General features: G+C 45.4%; 1 protein-coding gene across 2 annotated transcripts in view; it reads right to left on the reverse strand.

Moving 5' to 3' along the window:
- arhgap20b (Rho GTPase activating protein 20b) overlaps positions 1–16,562 on the reverse strand; it is a 135,020-nt gene extending 118,458 nt beyond the window's left edge. Inside the window, exon 1 of one of the 2 annotated variants that reach the window (XM_038775918.1) lies at positions 16,279–16,562. In XM_038775918.1, the coding sequence (XP_038631846.1) occupies positions 16,279–16,365 (87 nt within the window). In that variant the 5' untranslated portion in view covers positions 16,366–16,562. Of the gene's footprint in view, positions 1–16,245 lie in introns of both variants that reach the window. The other variant, XM_038775919.1, reaches the window with a different exon arrangement.
- Between the last annotated feature and the right edge of the window lie 2,759 nt (positions 16,563–19,321).

Genomic DNA, 19,321 nt, shown 5'->3' on the forward strand with positions numbered 1-19,321 from the left:
AGGAGCCACAAACATTGCAAATTTTGTGATTTGCAGTGCCAAATGGCAGTACACACAATACTTGTGGCCGGGTGACAGAGGGGACTCATCAGCCATGTGTGCAGATGGTAACCTTGTGTCTGCACAATCAGAATCTGGTCTGTTATGGTGGCCCAAAGATGGTGCGAATGGCTGAATGCCTCAAACTGATGGTGCCATGGTTGCTGTCAGGAGGGCAGATACTCACCAGCATGATATTCTGTGTATGGTTGCAAACCAGCTGCATGTTAAGGGGATTGTAGCTCCTGCATTCCCTGTGTCTCTCCCCATGTGGGGCCTGCAGAGTCGGATGCGTGCCATCAAATTGGAAATCTCATTACCCTGACAAAGCCACATGCTCATTCCTCCTGCTTCTCTCTGGTATGAGGAAGACAATGGAGTTCTCTTTTGTGGCTTGCTCTAGGATGCAGGGGTGAATGCTGAAAATGTTGCCTTTGTCTCCTGCTCCTGTAGTGCTATGCATTAACATGTGTATGTGTAAATATGTATAGCCCCCGACCAGTAGGTGTCAGGCAAGTAGTGGCACATGACACTGTAGCCTGGGGGGTGTCTTGAGGAGAAACCTTCATGGTTAGTCGGGTTTTTATTAGTTCCAGTTTTATAGCATTAATTTCCTACCCACAGTTTATTATACTATAATAAAACTAACTAGTCTTGAACTAGACGTTCTTTGGTACACCGACTCAGTAATTGTCTCTGTACAAGAACAGAACAGCTCGCACCTGGAAAGATCCATTTCTTTAGATGTTGAGGGTGCCAGTTATCATCACAGCTATGGATAGCAGCGACCTTGCCCCTTGTACAGCTGTAAGCTCTGTTGAAGCTTCAGTTCAGTGACCACCTCCTTGCTGAATCATAGGAACCGATGTCGCTGCTGGCTAAGATAGAAATGGGAGAAATGTTCTCTGAAGATCCTTGGTGGGCGGGTCCTTTTTATAAGGGCCATCCTGCTCTTTCTCCTGCCGCAACTTGTCCCTTCTGCCTGTACTCCATCTCCATGTCATGTTGCATTCCAAGAGGGCTAGCAACTACACGCTATGTAACTCCAGGAGGCTTTCTGTTGACAGGAAAACCCTCTGAGCCCCTTATCGGGATGTAGCAGCACATTCCTTTCAAAATAGCGAGACAGCAACATCCCTTCAAAAACACATGACAATCACAAGTATCAGGCTGACCTTTGCACTCCAGCCTCTGGAGTGGTCTCTTCTAACTCAGAGGCTAGTATACTGCCAGTGAGCCAAACTATTTTCAGGATTCGGAAGGGTGCTGGACCTGATTGTTAATGCAAAGGAGCAGGCACTTTTTAGGTCAAGTGTTCTTAATGAACTGCTGTCGAAGTTTTGCAGCAAAGGGCCCTCCTCCACTGTATGTAGGATCATAGATCATAGAATTTACAGTGCAGAAGGAGGCCATTTGGCCCATCGAGTCTGCACCGGCTCCTGGAAAGAGCACCCCACCCAAGGTCAACACCTCCACCCTATCGCCATAACCCAGTAACCCCACCCAACACTAAGGGCAACTTTGGACACCAAGGGCAATTTATCATGGCCAATCCACCTAACCTGCACATCTTTGGACTGTGGGAGGAAACCGGAGCACCCGGAGGCAACCCACGCACACACGGGGAGGATGTGCAGACTCCGCACAGACAGTGACCCAAGCCGGAATCGAACCTGGGACCCTGGAGCTGTTAAGCGATTGTGCTATCCATAATGCTACCGTGCTGCCCCACTGCTGACCAATGTATGTAAAGTTCCACCTACAAGCAATGTAGACTTATCTCTTCTCAAGTTCCAAATAAAGTTGACATCTTGGATGGTTTAGCTCCAATAGCTCCAAAGTGTTAGTTAGCAATTAATTAAAGCAGGTCATAAGTGACTTGTTTATAGTATTGTTCTTTTTTTTCTCTCTGTATTTATGTCCTCTACTTTTTTCCTTTATTTCTCCTCCTGAAGACCACCATCCCAACACCAACCCCCCCCCCCCCCCCCCCCCCCTGCCCCCATCACCACTCCACCCCACCCACCAAGAATCCCAGCTCCAGCAACATCCCATCATTGGGCTGATGTCAGAAACCAACAAATATTGGTCCAGAAACAGTGCTGAGAACCATATAGAAAAACAGAAAGTAGGCTGCAGGTAACACACTGACTCACTGGTTATGACATAATAGTGGCTGGGCTATCTAGTGGAAAATAGGAAATATTTCTCTTCTTCACCTGCCATTTCTCATGGAAGTGCTGACTTGTTTCTGGGTACAGTTTCTAATGTACAGCTCATTCACCAATTACTTACGCATTACCCTGGTGCAAATTTGATAACGAGGGTGGGCGAGCCATTCCATTCCACCATCAGATGACAGCTACACAGTGCAGGAAGCGTCACTCTAAAGTAAGGACATTCACTAATGTAGGGGAATTGAGCTAACTTCTCACCGGACTAAGATCAATGGACTCAGTGTAAACTAACGATGGGACCTGTATAAATCAGGTATCTATTGGATAAACTGAAGGCCAGTGGAAGCCTGTATGAATGTGCAGTTAGGTTTAATTCTGGCTTCAAAAATCCCACTAAAATGCTACCACGTTGGCCTCAAGTGTAAAGTCAAGCCACAGCATACACTGCATTTGATGTATCACTGGACTGTTAAAATCGTGGTTGGTGTCAATCAATCTGAAGTGTTAGAAGTGAGCATTATTTTATCAGCGTCAGTTTAACACTATTTAAAATGAAATGTTAAACTGAAATATTCGGGCTTTTCAGAGATGCTTTATTGAAATTCTTTTTTTAAAATATAGAATAATTTCAGCTGCAATGCAAAACCAGCACATTGTCTTATTTCCACTCTCACCTCCTGGATGTATAAATAGTAAATTGTTACATAATTTCTTTCAGCATGGGGGCCCCTGGTCCTTTAAGAAAATAAAGCAGTGGAGAGAATTAAGACTTCCCAGCGACAGGTTGACGGGAGCAAGTCTCTAAGCACTTCCTGCCAGCAAAGCCGAGAAAAAAGCAGAGTTTCCTGCCAACATTTAAAGGGACAGGCCCCAAAACATAAAGAAAGGAAGGTAAAGGGATTTCTTAGTTTCAACAGTAGAACTGAAATATAGGCACATCAAGCATCAAACTGAAGTCTTCTGATAGCAATTGTTTTTTTTCCTATTTAATTTTCTTTTCTCTGCCCTCTGAAAAGCATCGACTTGCACTGGAGTTCAGTTCCACAGACAGCAGCACTTCCTTGGTACCCTTCCTAACCTCCACCTGGTTGAGGAGGACGCTGAGGGATGAGTCACTAAACTTTGTGCTGGATGTCCCAGGCTGAGGAGAGACGCCCTGTTGCCAGCTGATAGGAGGAGGATGCTGGTCCCGGAGAGTAACCCTGCGTGGGAGCTGGTCACCAGGGCAGTCTGTGCCCAGGGCGTTCAGTACAGGTCAGCATCCCAATGTCAGAGGAGGATCAATGACCTTCTCCGTACGTTAAGTGAACCATCTCTGCTCACACTACCCACAATTAATATTTCAGGGGATGTGGGCCGCAATGACACCACCATGCGGTCATGTTTCATCGCCCCGCTGCAGTCCATCCACTCTGCAGTTGAAGGCACTACCGTGGGTCCACAAAGGACACAGAGAGCTCACAATGCTGCCTGGAAGCAGGCAGGAAAGGTGGGGGAATAAGGGGCTCAGGTGATGTGGGCACCAGCAGCTTCGCAAGTGGCATCCCTCTCTGAGCCCTAAATATAGATGGGTTCACCACTCCAGAGGATACTGTCCCAGAACCCACCAGGACAACATGCACTGCATCAATCAGAATCCAGTGAGTTGTCGCTAAGATTGGAAGCGCGAGAACACGTGAAATGGCTATGTACAAATGGATGCTAAATACAATTCCTCTAAACCCCATCTTCTCTGCTCTATTTGAGCAGGAGAAGTTAAGCCATAACCAGTGAAAGAGGGAGAAGGTCGGAGGGGGTTGGCCACACCGGAAGGATGTGACAGAATTCGAGGAGCAGCCAGCCATTAGAGATGGGGAGACTGGCTTTTGCACTCCAACCAGTAAGGATCCATGTAGGTTACAGAAACCTCAGGGCCAAGGGTACAGCAGGTCATGCTGTCAGTCATTCTCCCTTCTCTCACTTACAGGTGCCACGAGGAAGAGGTCAAGGGTCAAGCCGCATGAAGCCCTGTCCTATTTCAACATTTCAACGAAAAGTGCAAACTCCACACCGACAGTCACCCGGGGCCAGAATTGAACCTGGGTTCCTGGCGCTGTGAGGCAGCAGTGCACAACTTTGCCACTGTGCCACCCCATTTTTTCAGATCCAAACATCCCACTTCTGCTGGGCGCCTGCAGCAAAGATGTGCAACCTGCCAAGTGTTCAATTACAAGAAAAAATTCTTTATCTTTGCATTTCATGTCACACTGTGTTACCGCAGTCACACATTGAATCTCTCGTGTGCCATTCCTGTAATGCAATGTCAGTTAAACATATCACCATAGGCAAAAAGTAAGTGACAAAAGTTTATTAATTAGAAACTTAACACTGCAGTTGTCCCTTGAAAGCACCAAGGCAAAAAGACCAGAAGAGTAGAATATTTAATTCCCAGTGCTGGATTAGCTGATCTCAGCCAGTCAGTAGCTGAGATGGCACAACTGATCTCTGAGCACTGAACAAGAGAAGGAAAAAGATCAAGCAGAAAGAAACTGGGTGCTGGCACTGTGCCCACTGCCTATCTGCCCTCATTCAATTTTACCGGGAGGGTGGGGGGGGGGGGGGGGGGGGGGGGGGGGTCGCTGCTGGGCTTGTCTGTGGGCTCCTCCCACAGCTGCTGGGATTTTACCCATGTGGGAGGTGGGGAGAGAGATAGGAGGAGGAACTAGTACCAGCCCACCTGGTGGCTACAAAAGGGGTTGCTGCTTTTTGGAACCCATGTACCATTTGGAGAACATCTCCCGTGGCAATTCACGCACCCCAGGTTTCTCTTGCCCCTGTCCCAATGATACTGCCCACCCACCCACCCTGCCACAGCTACACTCCTGGGCAGAGGGCACACTCCTGGTAGCATTGCAGGAACAAGAGAGTTGCCAGCCATTTGATTGGCAGCTCTCAGCAATGCATCTGATGAGGGTGATAGGCTCCCTCAAGCCAATTAGGGGTCTGACCCTGCCCCCAGGGTTAAATTCAGACCCACAAATTGATATTTAGGCTTTCTAGTCTGTGAAGTTTAATGTCACAATGACTGTAACCTTCACCCACTCGGCTTTCAAGGGACAACTGCTGTGTTAAGTTTCTAATTAATAAACTTTTGTCAATTACTTTATTTTTAAACAGAATTGTGAATAATGGGTCCGTTGAAATTGCTCTCACTGTATATGAACAAGTAACTAAAATAACCATCAACCACATTTACAGTACAGCAGAGTAATCTGACAGCATTTTATATTGCTAATGTGTCATCAGTAATAGCCACGTGATAATCTCATCGCTGCCACACTTTAATGTTTAAAAGGCAAATTATGTTCTACCATTGACACCTAAGAGTTGAACGTTTATGGGTTGGAAGAGTCGTTGTTTGAACCAGCATGATATTGTGGCCTCCGTCCCATTGCCACAAGTAAACAAAAGTGGGTTTTGTCAGTGCCCCTCTCATGAGCCCTCAACCACAAGATAAAAAAACTTAACTGTGTTCTGACCCATACCACCCAGTACTCCCACAGAAGGAAAGGCATGTTTAAATAAAATGATCCATCCCAGCTGGGCCTCACCACTTACCCCAGGACTCAATGTTATTACAATGAAACCGTTTGTCCCTCCCTTGGCACACAACTGAGAAAACAATGATTTGGTGAGATTAGATTTAAAACCTACAGTATTTTACCAAGCATTTTCCAGACACAAAAATTAAATCCAACACATTAATAAAAAAGATGACAGTGACATATTTCAAGTACTGGTCATTGTTAACTCATTCACTGTGGACAAATGTTAAGCTGTTATTTGTTACAGGATCTACCCATACTGATTTCAAGAATTGTTGCCTGGATTGCGTTTAATGTAGATGAATTGGACCTGGAACTGAAGTACCAGCAACAACCACATTCCATTCATACTTTGCTAACCTTATTTGTTTTATTCAGTTGTACCAGATTTACCTCTGGGTCAAAAAGAATTATGGGCGCGATCTTCCCAAGTGCCGAGAAACACATGGCTATTCAACGCGCCTCACTTTGAATACCGTGCAGCCGAGGCCGCACATAGCCCCATTTTTTACAATGTGGTGATCTGCTCATCGGAATTCCCCGTTGTAGCGAGACATCGGGACGCCGTTTTTTAATGGCGTCCTGATCTCCGAGGCCCAGAAAAAAAATACCTGACCACCCCCAGCCCAAACGCAGCATGGGTGCATCCCCCGACCCCCAGGCATCCCCCAACACCCACGGCGGACAACCCTGGCCCAATCACATGCCGCAGAAAATGCCACCTTGGCACCTTGGTAGTGCCAACCTGGCACCCAAGCAGTGCCCCTGTAAGCTGACAGTGCTACCTAGGCACTTTGGCAGTTCCAGGCTGGCACTCAGTTCACACTGCCAGGTGGCACCAGCAGTGCCAAGGTACCATCCTGCCCAAAGGATATGCAACTGGGGACCTCCTGATCCCCTTGGAGAACCCCCATGAATGCCGTTCCATTTGGTCCCCATTTGTGGGGACCAGTACCAAACGGCGCTCACTCGAGGTCCCCCAGGCAAAGGGATTGAACCCCAAAGTCTCAGGTAGAGTAAGGATTACTGCCTCGCTCTAATATGCAGATTTGCCAAAAACTGATCCCGTCCATTGTGGGAGGGATTCCCCTTGCAACGTCTCTCGAGATGCCGGTAGCGGGGTCTCCCAGCTTTCACAGCCACGCTGCGTTGCGACGAGATACTTTTCCGGCGCAGCGTAGCCAGAAGATTGCACCCTCCGGGTGCTCCGGTTTCCTCCCACAAGTCCCAAAATTCATGCTGCTAGGTAATTTGGACATTCTGAATTCTCCCTCTGTATACCCGAACAGGCGCCGGAATATGGCGACTAGGGGCTTTTCACAGTAACTTCATAGCAGTGACAATCTACTTGTGACAATAAAGATTATTATTGTTATTATGAGTCAATTCTTCCTACTTTAAAGTCATATTTCCTCAGAGTTGCTCTAATTAAGTTACAGTGGTGCAGTAGGGGCACCTTTGCGAAAACACTCGGCCTAAATAACCTATATTTTTTCAGTCCAATGTAATACATTATTGGAGGTACCATACTTTCTATGAGGTATTGACTATTGCTGCAACCGCAGGTTCAGACCAAAGATGTTGTGACATTATTTGATGAAAAGGGAATTATCTCAGTCCCCTTATTGTTATTACTTTTCTTTGTTCTTTGTTCCCTCAACCAACACCACTGTTAAACTGGTTGTTCATGTGATTAGACTTTGTGAGATCTTCTTCAAACGCCGGCGGGGGGAGGTTACATTTGGGTACAATTGCATTGCGGATGGCATGTTTGTGTTGCTCTGCTATTTTGAAAGTGAGGCAGTTGTGGGGGTTGGAGAGGGAGGCGGGATGAGTGCTTGGGGTGTGTGGGTGGTGCGAATGCTAGAAACCCACACAGCGCCAATTCAAGGGCTGGGGAGGATCTGAAGGCAATTTTCAAATTGCAGATTACCAAATCCGAAAAATCTTATTATTGCACAGAAGTCTGGTGCAATGGGGATGCATTAATAATAATAATCTTTATTATCACAAGTAGGCTTACATTAACACTGCAATGAAGTTACTGTGAAAAACCATGTTTTTTGCTGATAAAGGGATATTCTCACAGTGGGTCTAGCACCTTTTTGTTAACCATTTGGCCACTTATCCTGCGACTTGAGGCTGTTAGTCTTCTGATCTGCTGCCTTCTGCCGTTTGCGCTCAGTTGGCTGGATGGTTGGTCTGTGATGCGGAGCGAGGCCAACAGCATGGGTTCATTCCCATACCGCTGAGGTTACTCATGAAGGCCCCGTCTTTTCAACCTTTCCCCTCACCGGAAGTGTGGTGATCCTCAGGTTAAATCACCACCAGTCAGCTCTCCCCCTCGAAAGGGGAAAGCAGCCTATGGTCATCCGGGACTATGGCGACTTTACTTACCCTGCAAGGTAGTAGCACGCCCTCTCATTGTTGCTGTCTGCCTTCGAGGATTGTACCCAAAAGTCTGTTCCTGCCTCCTGATAGCACCTGCTACCACTAATTGAGTGCCAGTTTCACTTCCAATCGAATCAGGGGATCTGCGTTTGAAGATAGTGTCAAGTCTGCAACACATAGTATGTGGAGCGGGGTTGGAACTGTAAGTGGTTTGGGCATCAAATTCCCAAACATGGATTCAAAATCAAACCCCATGTGTGAAAATAACCATTGGGTTTGTCCGCATAACACTTTCAAAAAGTCATTTTGTTTTTTCTTTATGTAAAAACCCCTTTCTACTCTGGGCAAAATACAAAAGAAAGCCTCTGTCCTGACAGGCCATTCCCTATTTAATCTGTCACAATCTTTCTTGCCACACATTATTTTTATTAACACTACTATGGTCCCCTCAACCTTTCTCTAGTGTTCGCTCTATGCTGTCAATGTGCCACTACCCCAGAAGGCTGTGGAACAATTTTTCAGCATGTTGAAGACAGAAATAGACAGATATCTGGATATTAATGTCATCAAGAGATATAACGAGATATAAATGATCAGGCATGGTCTGCTTGAAAGGCAGAGCAGACTCAATGGGCCAAATGGCCTACTCCTGATCCTATGGTCTACTACTGATACTCTTCGTCCTAATTACAATTTCCCCGGGTTTAATTCAAAACTTCTCACAGTTTTCTGCTCACACTCCTTCCTTGAAATCAGGGATTACCTGCTTCATTATTCAAGCTTTTCAAAACACAGCATAGATCACTTGATCATTAGTTTTTAGGTTCATCTTCATTTCTTTTCAGGCCTTTGATCATTCAGTAGTTTGCTCTCTAGCCCTTCAAATAGACGTCACAATTTTGTCCCCCTATTGCCCCTTGTATTATCAAAGAGACAATTAAAGTGTGTACTTGGGAAGTGTGTAAGTAAATGAATAAATAAAATAAATTCCTTTTTCAACCCTTATTATTGATGTACTCAATATCTTATCAACTAGAATATGCTGAAGCCCTGGTAAAGGTCAAGGAATATGCTTTCAAACGTAGCTGTTTAAACACAGCTAACATGACTGACACTTTAACTGCAGATGCAACTTGACTGTAAAATTGTATGATAAATATTGGATTTGATACAACCGTACATATTAAATTTGGTCCATATTTTATTATGTTTCCCAACAAGAAACTGCAATGTCAATTTTAGTAATGTCCCTGTGATCTGTTTTTTTTTTCCATTTCTGCAACCTCTGAAAGTGTTAACCTTTTATGAGCAAACTTGAAGAGCTATTCCCAAATGCAGCCTGATAACCATACGAAGGTTCCTTTGTAGAAATGGCTCCATAAGTATGCAGCAAGCCAAAATTGTTTTTACAAGTATACAGCAAGTTGGCCACTAGATCTTAGTCATTGAGTGAGAAATTTAACCGTGTTGGTACAAAACGTCTACTACACAACACTCAAGCCCTGAACTTGGAACTGCAAATAAACTTTTACTATTTTTGTGCTGAGCAAGATGAAATGGAACACTTCTTCTTACATAATGAAGGTCTCTGCACTCACTGTATGAAATGCTTTGCAATTGTTTGGCAAAGTGTTAAATGTTTTTATTTAATCATTTGGGCTAGATTTGAACTAAGGTCCCAGAAGATAAAAAATCCATTGCTTGTGTTATGTCATGTTATGTTATGTTCTGAATTCATACCTTAGTTGTCCTGATATGCACTGTATGACAATCTCTTCTGTTTTAAGTATAAGTATATTTTCACACTGTCTAAAGGGCCATTAAGAAAGTTTCAGTTATGTGCCTGATTTTCATAAAGTAATACATACATTTGAATATTTCTAAAATTCTTATTGATATTGTCACCAGGCTTATTTAAACTGAATCCCCAACATAGTACTGAGGGAATGAGGTGCAACCTTGGGAATGAGGGGTAAACTGAAGCTTTATATTCCTGTTCCGGTGGATATAGTAGCAGTATTTGAGGAAGAATCGTGATTTATTTCAATTTCGTAACTAATATTCCTCCTTTGACCAATGTCTGCGAAGAAATACCCTGGGCGGGATTCTGCATCCCACCAACACCGTTTTCCTGCACGTCGCGTCTAAGCCGGCAGCAGGAGCCTCCGTTCCCACAGCCGGCCAATGGGGTTTCCCATTGTGGCCACCCCATGCCGTCAGGAACCCTGCGGGCGTGGATGCGCTGCCGGCGAAGTGGAGGATTCCGCTGACGGAGAATCCCGCAGCCTGGTTAATCTTCTCAATGCTACGCAATCTTGCTGTTAGATAATGGCAGCTATGGTTGCCAGCATAACAACAGTCACTGACATCCAAAAATAATTCAGTTGAGACAGTTTAACGTAATAGATGACCGAATAATGCCAATATTATTAGTATTTTGCATGCTGGTGCAAATGAGGTACGGGACAAGTTATCCTAAAGCTTTAGTGTTGTGACAATACGTGGATGACTTATTTTCTTCTTTTTCTGAAATTCAAGCCTTTCTAATTAAAAACAAAATCAAGGCTCTATTTTCCTGTTCCTCCTTCCAGTGAGAGAGTAAAATGCACTAATTACTATTCTAAGAAGATCAGTGGAATGCTTCTGGTGTGGTAATCAACAAAACCTGATCTTATCCTTGAACTTGCCGCACGTGATAATGATCAGGAATGAGAGCTTCCATTTTTTAATTTTTTTTTATATTCTTATTCTCCTTTTTCACATTTTCTCCCAAATTTTCACCCACCAGCAATCAACAATAAGCAGTAACGAATATAATGTCAATCCCCATATCAACAACAATCCCATCCTCCCACCAAACCTCAAACAACTGCCCGCATGTCAACATAGACAAGTAACAAACAGGAATCAGGAATCACCCATAGTCACCATTAACACATACAGTCCCCCTCCCCCAACCCTCCCAACCACCCCCCTCCCCGACTAATTGTCAACGTTATCCAACTCATGAAAGTGCATAATGAATAACGCCCATGAATAGTCGAACCCCTCCATCTTTCCCCTCAGTTCAAACTTAACCTTCTCAAGAGTCAAGAATTCCAACAGGTCCCCCAGCCATGCCAGGGCACAGGGTGGGGAGGTTGCTCTCCATCCCAACAGGATCCGCTTCCGGGCGATCAAGAGTGTTCTCTTTACCGCCTTCGGCTGTATCAGCCCCAACCTCACGCACGAGGTGGATGCGTTCACTCTCCGGAGCACCTCACACCAGAACCCCTCCTCCATACCCTCTCCCAACTCTTTCTCCTACTTTGCTTTGATCCCTTCCAGTGGCGCCTTCTGCTCTTCCAAAATAGCCCCGTAAACCGCCGACACTACCCCCTTCTCCAGTCCCCCTATCATCAGCAGCTCCTACAGCAATGTGGAGGCCGGCTCCACCAGGAAGCTCTGTACCTCCTTCCTGACAAAATCTCGAACCTGCATGTATCTAAACATTTCTCCCTGCTCCAACCCATACGTTGCTCCCAGCTCCTTCAATCCTGCAAACCGACCCCCGAGGAACAAATCTTTTAGTGTTTTAATTGCCTTCTCCTCCCATTTACGAAAATCTCTGACCAACTTCCCTGGCTCAAATCTATGGTTTCCCCGAATCGGCATTGCCCTTGACTTTGCCCCCAACTTGAAGTGTTAGCGAAACTGCCTCCAAATTCTCAATGAAGCTATTATTACCGGACTCCCTGAGTATTTCCCCGGAGCTATCGGGAGTGGCGCTGTTGCTAGTGCTTTCAATCCCGACCTCCTACACAAACTCTCCTCCATTCTGACCCACTGGGAATCAGCCCCTCTGACCCAGCTCCGCACCTTTTCCACTTTCACCGCCCAGTAGTAGTACATCAGGTTCGGAAGACCCAAACCCCCTGTCTGCCTTCCCCTCTGTAGCAGCACCTTTCTAACTCTGGCCACCTTTCCTTCCCATATGAACGAGGTAATCATTCATTCAATCTCTCTAAAAAATGCCTTTGGCAGAAAAATCGGCAGGCATTGGAAAATAAACAGAAATCAGGGTAACACGTTCATTTTAATCGCCTGCACCCAACCCACCAGTGACAGAGGGAGACCATCCCATCGTTGCCAGATCAACTTTCACTTTCCCCACCAAACTAGATATGTTGTGCCTATGGAGCACCCCCCCCCCCCCCCATCTCCCGAGCAACCTGCACCCCCAGGTATCTAAAGTGAGTCCCTGCCCTACGGAATGGCAGCCCCCCCCACCCCTGCCCCACCCCCGGCTGAGACAAAATACTCACTCTTGTCGAGATTTAATTTATACCCCGAGAAAGACCCAAATACCCGAAGCAGCTCCAGTATTCCCTCTATTGGCACACTCGGTTCCGACACGCATAACAACAAGTCATCGGCATATAAGGACACCCTATGCTCTGATTTCTGTTTATTTTCCAATGCTTGCTGATTTTCCTGCCAAAGGCACTATCCCTTTCCATAAGAGCTTCCATTTTCTACCCAAGGTGTTGAAGCTAATTCCAGCATCCCAGCTACTTTTATGGCTCCGATCAGTTAACTCAGCCCGGACTTAGATTTTTCTGGTCTGACACGACAGCTGATTTAACAAGTTGAGTCGACGGGGAAGCCTGTGTGATGTTTGTAATTCTGCGTTTCAAAATAGTCACACCATCAAGGGCAGACATGTAGCCACCAGCATTTCAAGCTGGTGTTAAATAGCTCAAGGTGCTCCCAAGGCCAAATTGCAAGACATGAAAGGGGCAAAATCTACAAATTGCATGGCTGTGCATTTTCCTCCTATTTCCAATGAGCATGGTACAAAGATCTCGCCCATCTACCATCACATTTTGCTGAAATCCCATCTTACTAGTATTCAGAATTGAAACACCGAGGTGGCTAGGATGTCCCGGGGAGGCAGAAGAAAGGTCTCAAACTTAACAGGTCAAATCGTGATTTTGACCCTTTGATGGATTTGAGAATTAAGCCACCCACCTCACAATAGCAACATATAGCAGGATTTATGTAAGAGAGCAACAACCCTCTTCATGTGATAACAGCATGTATGGACTCTATTGTTCCGAACTAAACAAAAGTTGGCAGTTCCCAGTTTGAAATTGTGCATTCACGTTGCTAAGCTGGTTTTGATTAATTACAGCATTCTCTTTCTTAAGCCCTTCACTTTCAAATCATTGCAAAAGTGTGGAGATGAATTCTATGTTCAAATGCAAATGTAAAAGTGACATTGCAACATGGAAATAAATAGCACTAAAGTTAAACAGGCTAAAACGATATAGATTAACATCACAGGCCATAAATATTGGGCGGGTCTCTCCAATAAAGGGGCTATGTCCCCACGCCCACGTAAAAACACGCACAAATCACTCTGGACTTATCTAGAGAAAGTCCAGGGTGATTCTCTGATTTTCAGGGGGCTATTAGGGCCCCGGAGTGCTCCTCACAGCTCGGGCTGCCGATGCGGCGCCTGCACTTCCGGTCGGGAGTCCGCACATGCACACGACGGCGGCCTGTGTCGGCCGCCCCGCGCGACATGGCCGACCCACACCGCGGACCGACACTGACAACATAGGCCCCCCCTGCAGATTGCGCCCACCCCTCAGATCGGTGGCCCCCGATCGGTAGCCTGGCCATCCTGGAGGGCTCTCCCCCCCCCCCCCCCCCCACCCACTGAATGATCCCCACGCCACCCCCCACCAGGGCGGCCGCGGACCTAGTCCGCAACCGCCAGGCCGAGTTCCCACCGGGTGGAACTATGAGAGAACTACGCCGTTTGCGAGGGCCTCTTTCAATGGTGCCCGACCGGCGCCGCATCGACCGCGCATGTACGATTGCCGGCTATTCTCCGGGAGCGCCGTCGGACCCGATCTCGGGTTCGACGCCAATTCTCTCTTCCCCCCAACGCGCTGAGCGTGATTTCGGCACGGAGGCTCGGAGAACTCCGCCCATTGGCTGGCTGCCGGGACAGAGAATCCCGCTGCAGGTGGAGACGCGACGCACCAGAAACCGGGTATGGCGGGACGGAGAATCCCATCCCAGATTTCCATTGTCGCAATATTTTGCTTTTGTAAAAAATAATGCTGTCTCACTGGTGCTAACAATATTACTGACATAATTCAAAATGTGGATTCTATCACCTTTTGGCCAAGCAGTGCCCCATTGCCATCAGCACAATACAAATGTCACCCATTTTGCTCCGGAAGGAAGGCATTATGAATAAAGAATGGACACCCAAAACAAAATAAAAATATGTGCTTCTGATTTCAAGTTACTATTGTTTTCAAATGTCCTGTTGTGCCCACCAGCTTTGGAATGAACGTTTTCTACTCGATGATTGCTTGAGCATGTGGTGTTTGAAATATAGGTAAGCAGTTTCAGAGATCCTGTATTGGTGAATGGTTATTTATGCCAAGCCCAGGAGCAGATTCCCTGAAGTACTTCCAATCTGCTTACCTGGTTCACCAGGTACAAAAATGAAGAATGAGAGAACTTTGCATTTATATAGCGCCTTTCATATCTTCAGGACACCACAAAGCATTTTACACTGAATTAATTACTTATTTTAAAGTGCAGCACGATTATATTTCGGCAAAATGCAAGTTGTCCACAGCATGGTCCCACAACGATGAGCAATGAAATTAATGGCCAAGAAATGCATTCTAAATATTGTTGGTCAAGGGATAATTGTTGGTCAGGTACCCTTCTTCGAATTGTGTCAGGGAGTCTTCTACATCCTCTGACTGAACAGAATGTGCCTCATTCATAGGGCAGAACCTCCAAGAATGCAGCACTCCCACCGAACCAGATTATGTTCTTAAATCCTCTAGTGGATATTAAATCCATCACCTGCTAACTTAGTTGCAAGAGCCAAAAGTGGCATTCAGTGTGGGGAAGCAGTGAAACTTCAAATTCTGGAGCAACCTCTCCAGGTAGTGAAAAAAGGGTTGCAACCTCTGACACTGTGTGTGAAAACGGAACACGGTTTCCGGTAGTCTGCGGAATGGCTTGGAAATCTTTAAAGTGGCCCTGGCATTAATTAGAGAATGCTACACAGTGAGGCACTCTCCACAAAAGGTTCCCAGTGATACTCGGAAGGATCTCTGAAGACAGAGCTCACTGGAGTTGCTTCCCCACACCAGATGGTAAAATTGTTTGTCAGGTGTATCCTGAAGGTGGGGAAGCGGAGAATGTGTGGCAACAATGAGTACAGGAAATCACTCCATACAGAGTGGAATGACACAGAGGATGCCTAGTCTGCATATGTTGGATCGAGTAGTGAAGCAGAGGAGTGGGATTTTGGGGTCTTGAGCTGATGAGCGGCTCTGTCCGAATGTGTGTGAGGTTGGACAGAACCGCTACACTGCGCAAATCTTTGACACAGTTATATACAGGAGAGATGGTTCATATATCAGTCACATGAACAGAGACTGTGTATAAATTACTGATCAGTAAGTCACATTAACAAAACAGTCCATAAAACTCATCAATGGGCTAATCTCACTAATTGGGTAGTCTAAAATTGGCTCAGTCACTTGAATGGAAGTGTTCAGCAAATTGCCACTGGATTAGGTGTTACAACGTTTTACTAGTTAGCAATTGGTTAATCACACTAACAGAGGTAGTCTATAATTTATCAATACATTAATACACTACAGACAGACAATAAAACATACACTTTTCCCATTTGAACTCTCTGGAATCTTTGGATGCAAAACTGTAATCTGATATTTTCAATTGTTGGAATTGAATGAATACAAAAGTACAGTAAAAAATATTAGACACAGAAAATTTCCTTCATCTCAGCCGTCAGCGATTGTTATTGTAGTAGAGAATCTCTCTCTGATGGCAATTTTCTTTGAATCTATCATTTACAATATTTATAACATGCTATTTATAACATAAAGAACTTTTTTGGGAACATATAAAAACAAAATGAGAAAATTCTACATACTACTCCAAACTCTAGCTTGATTCCTATTGTAAAGCTACCCTCTTAAAATGTGAGCTTTTTAAAAATTTACCTCTGTGGTTGGGAATTATCTTTTCAAACCAACCTTTTCTGTCTCTGCTGTTTTAAACATTCGGCTTCCACTTTCTGCTATTTCTTTCCTCTGGTTTCTGTTATTCTGCAGTGGAGTCATGATGCTGAATCGATTCTTCAGTGCACATGTTCCTTGCTTCCCATGTCCAACAGGAGGAATGATTTGTGTACAGTATTTGCTCTTGCAATCTGCATAAATCCCCTGATAATGATCTGACTGGACTTGTTGTTTGATCTCGGATGTGAGCTGCACAGTTTTTCTTTCCACTGAGCTGGGACAGAGTCCTATTCTGATCCATGGGCTGTTCCTCCTTACTGACTAAATAAGGTCATCCTCATCTAGCTGTGCCTCATTCTGCTGTAACCCTTTAGTGCTGACTGCACAACAGTCTGATTCACTAGTTCATGCCCTAACTTTAAAAAGCAGCCCTCTGAAAAATTATTATTTTCCAATTCTCAGCATTCACTAGTTTAGCACTTTGTATTTCAGATAATAAAATTAACATTGTGTTGATTAACTAACACACCAGTTGATAAGTAATTCTGATCTCAGTCCCAGAATATATGCAACTCAGTGTTAACTTACAGTTCTCTGATAATGACTCTCTGGTTCAATCCTCCCTGCTGGCTGCGCCCCCCCCCCCCCCCCCAACCCAACCCAACCCAACCCAACCCAACCCAACCAACCAACCAACCAACCAACCACCCACCCACCCACTCAACCACTCCCCTGCCACCTGTGATGAATTAGCCGCCCTCAGTAGGGGTAGAAAAAGGAATGCGAGAGGAACTATTTAATTAGTTTTTCCCCACCTGATCTTAATTCAATTACTACTGCATGAATTAAGACATTGGGTGAGGTCAGGATAAAGTTTGAATATTATGCCCCACATGGTTGATTAGCTGGCTGAATCAGTTTTAATCTTACTTGCTCGATGGAAGCCAGGCAGGTGGGCAGTTAAAATCGGTCAAGTGACATACCCGCTCATACCCTTACTGATCACGCTGTCTGGAATTTTCACCTATTTCTCTGACTTGGCAGCAAGCATACACATTTAAAGTCAATTGGGTCTTCTATAAATATGCAGAGCAGGGTCTAATGACATAATTTGAACTGAGGCCTAGGTGGGAAAGTTACCTGGTGAAGGCAACAGGCAGTGGATAAGGGAGTGCAAAGAGACCCAAACAGGTACATTTCTTTTAATTTACATGTGGCCAAGAGGAATAGAAGTGCTTCCCCAGACCCTTCACTCCTTTTCCTCCTGCGAGATGTTCCAGAAATCTCCCCCTTCAAGTTTACTTTCTTGTTGGAGACCATTCCTTCGGTGCTAACTGACGCCCTGCTGCTGCCTTAAAGTACGCTCCCATCTATTGGCCAGCCGCCACTTCTCATCCATTTTGGGTGGGCAGTTGGCCAGTGGCAATCAGACAAAGCCAATGGGTTAAGATTTCCCAGGCCTTCTGCTTCGCGGGTCAGGTCAGGGGTGGGGCTTTGCTCCTGACCCGGTGGATTGACCCTCCTGATTGAAATCGGAGCTTCACTAACCAGATTGGGGTATGTTAAGTAGGCAGTGGATGGTTGACCCTCATTGGATTATATCCTAGAATGAGCCTGCCCATTTGGAAAATGGGGTGTGAGGGGGCGGAGATAGAAGCCACTGGGGAGGAGGAAGAACAGTATGTGTGCTTTTGTTGATGCCAGAGCTCAAAATCTAAATCAAAATCACTCATCAAAGTGAACAGCCATTTCAAACCACAACAGGATCTAAATAAGACCGATGGTGATGATTTTTAAACTGAAGAGTAAGATGAATTTCTGGGCATTCCACGTTTCTTGTGGAAGTCATATTACATACGTTAGTGGATCACTGTGATTTCTATGGGTTTTAAATATATGATCGTGGGAATATCCATCTTCCGAAAGCATTTCAAGTATCTCCTATTTTGCAGTTTATAAAAAGAAATGATCACACACACATAGGAAATTCAAGAATGCGAAGCTTGAACTTTGAACCTCCCTGTGAACAGGAAGGCTGAACAGAATGACTGACGTTTTTGGATTGGGCGCTGACTTTTAACCGTATTGTTTGATTACATGTTTCTGGGACAGTGTGGAACGCAGAGTCAAATTTCACTTGGGGCTGTTTTGATTCATTCACAGTTCTTTGTAAAGCTCAGGTGCTGCATTTATTTCAATGGGGCTGGTTTAGCTCACTCAGCTAAATTGCTGGCTTTTAAAGCAGACCAAGCAGGCCAGCAACACGGTTCGATTCCTGTACCAGCCTCCCCGGACAGGCACTGGAATGTGGCGACTAGGGGCTTTTCACAGTAACTTCATTGAAGCCTACTCGTGACAATAAGCAATTTTCATTTCAATTATCAATCCGTTTTTGAAACATTTTGAACAAGGGGTTTTTTGCATCATTGGGGAGAATGATACTTGGTAAATGTTTTTATGGCAAATACCATGGACGGACCTTTACGGCCATGTTGCGGCTGGGGGCAGGTCGCAAAATGTGCCGAACCATTTAAAAGTGTATTGACTTCAGAAGGACCGGAAAATCTGATGGGCAGGAGGGGCCGAAGCATTCTGCCCCGTATTCAAATGTGGAGTGTGATAATGATTCACCCAATCTTAGTAAGTTTACAGGCTTCTTTTTTTATAAGTTGAGAAATCAAAATAAATGTCAAATGCTCTAAGTGCAGGGGATCATCATGGCAGGAAAATCTAAGACTAGTTAATGTCTAGGTGATGCCAAATTTGGAGTTAGCATTTTCTGTTCCCCAAGAGCGAGTTGACAGGTGGCTGAGGGCATAAAATTAAGCGTGACACCATGGGCACCTTTCCCAGCACCTACCTGCCTGCCACCAACCCCACCACCATTTTACACATGGCAGAGCAGGTGTCAGGTAGCCCACCTGCTCATGGGCCAAATGAGGCTCTTAAGATGCTAATTAATGGTGTCTTCCTGGCCAGCTGAAACTTATCACACAGTGGAGAGAAGTGGGGTGGGCGGGGTTTGTGGTGCCGGTGGTTACTTCCTTTACAGGTCTCT

The sequence above is a fragment of the Scyliorhinus canicula genome, chromosome 17, assembly GCF_902713615.1.
Source record: "Scyliorhinus canicula chromosome 17, sScyCan1.1, whole genome shotgun sequence".
In the NCBI taxonomy this organism is placed as follows: domain Eukaryota; kingdom Metazoa; phylum Chordata; class Chondrichthyes; order Carcharhiniformes; family Scyliorhinidae; genus Scyliorhinus; species Scyliorhinus canicula.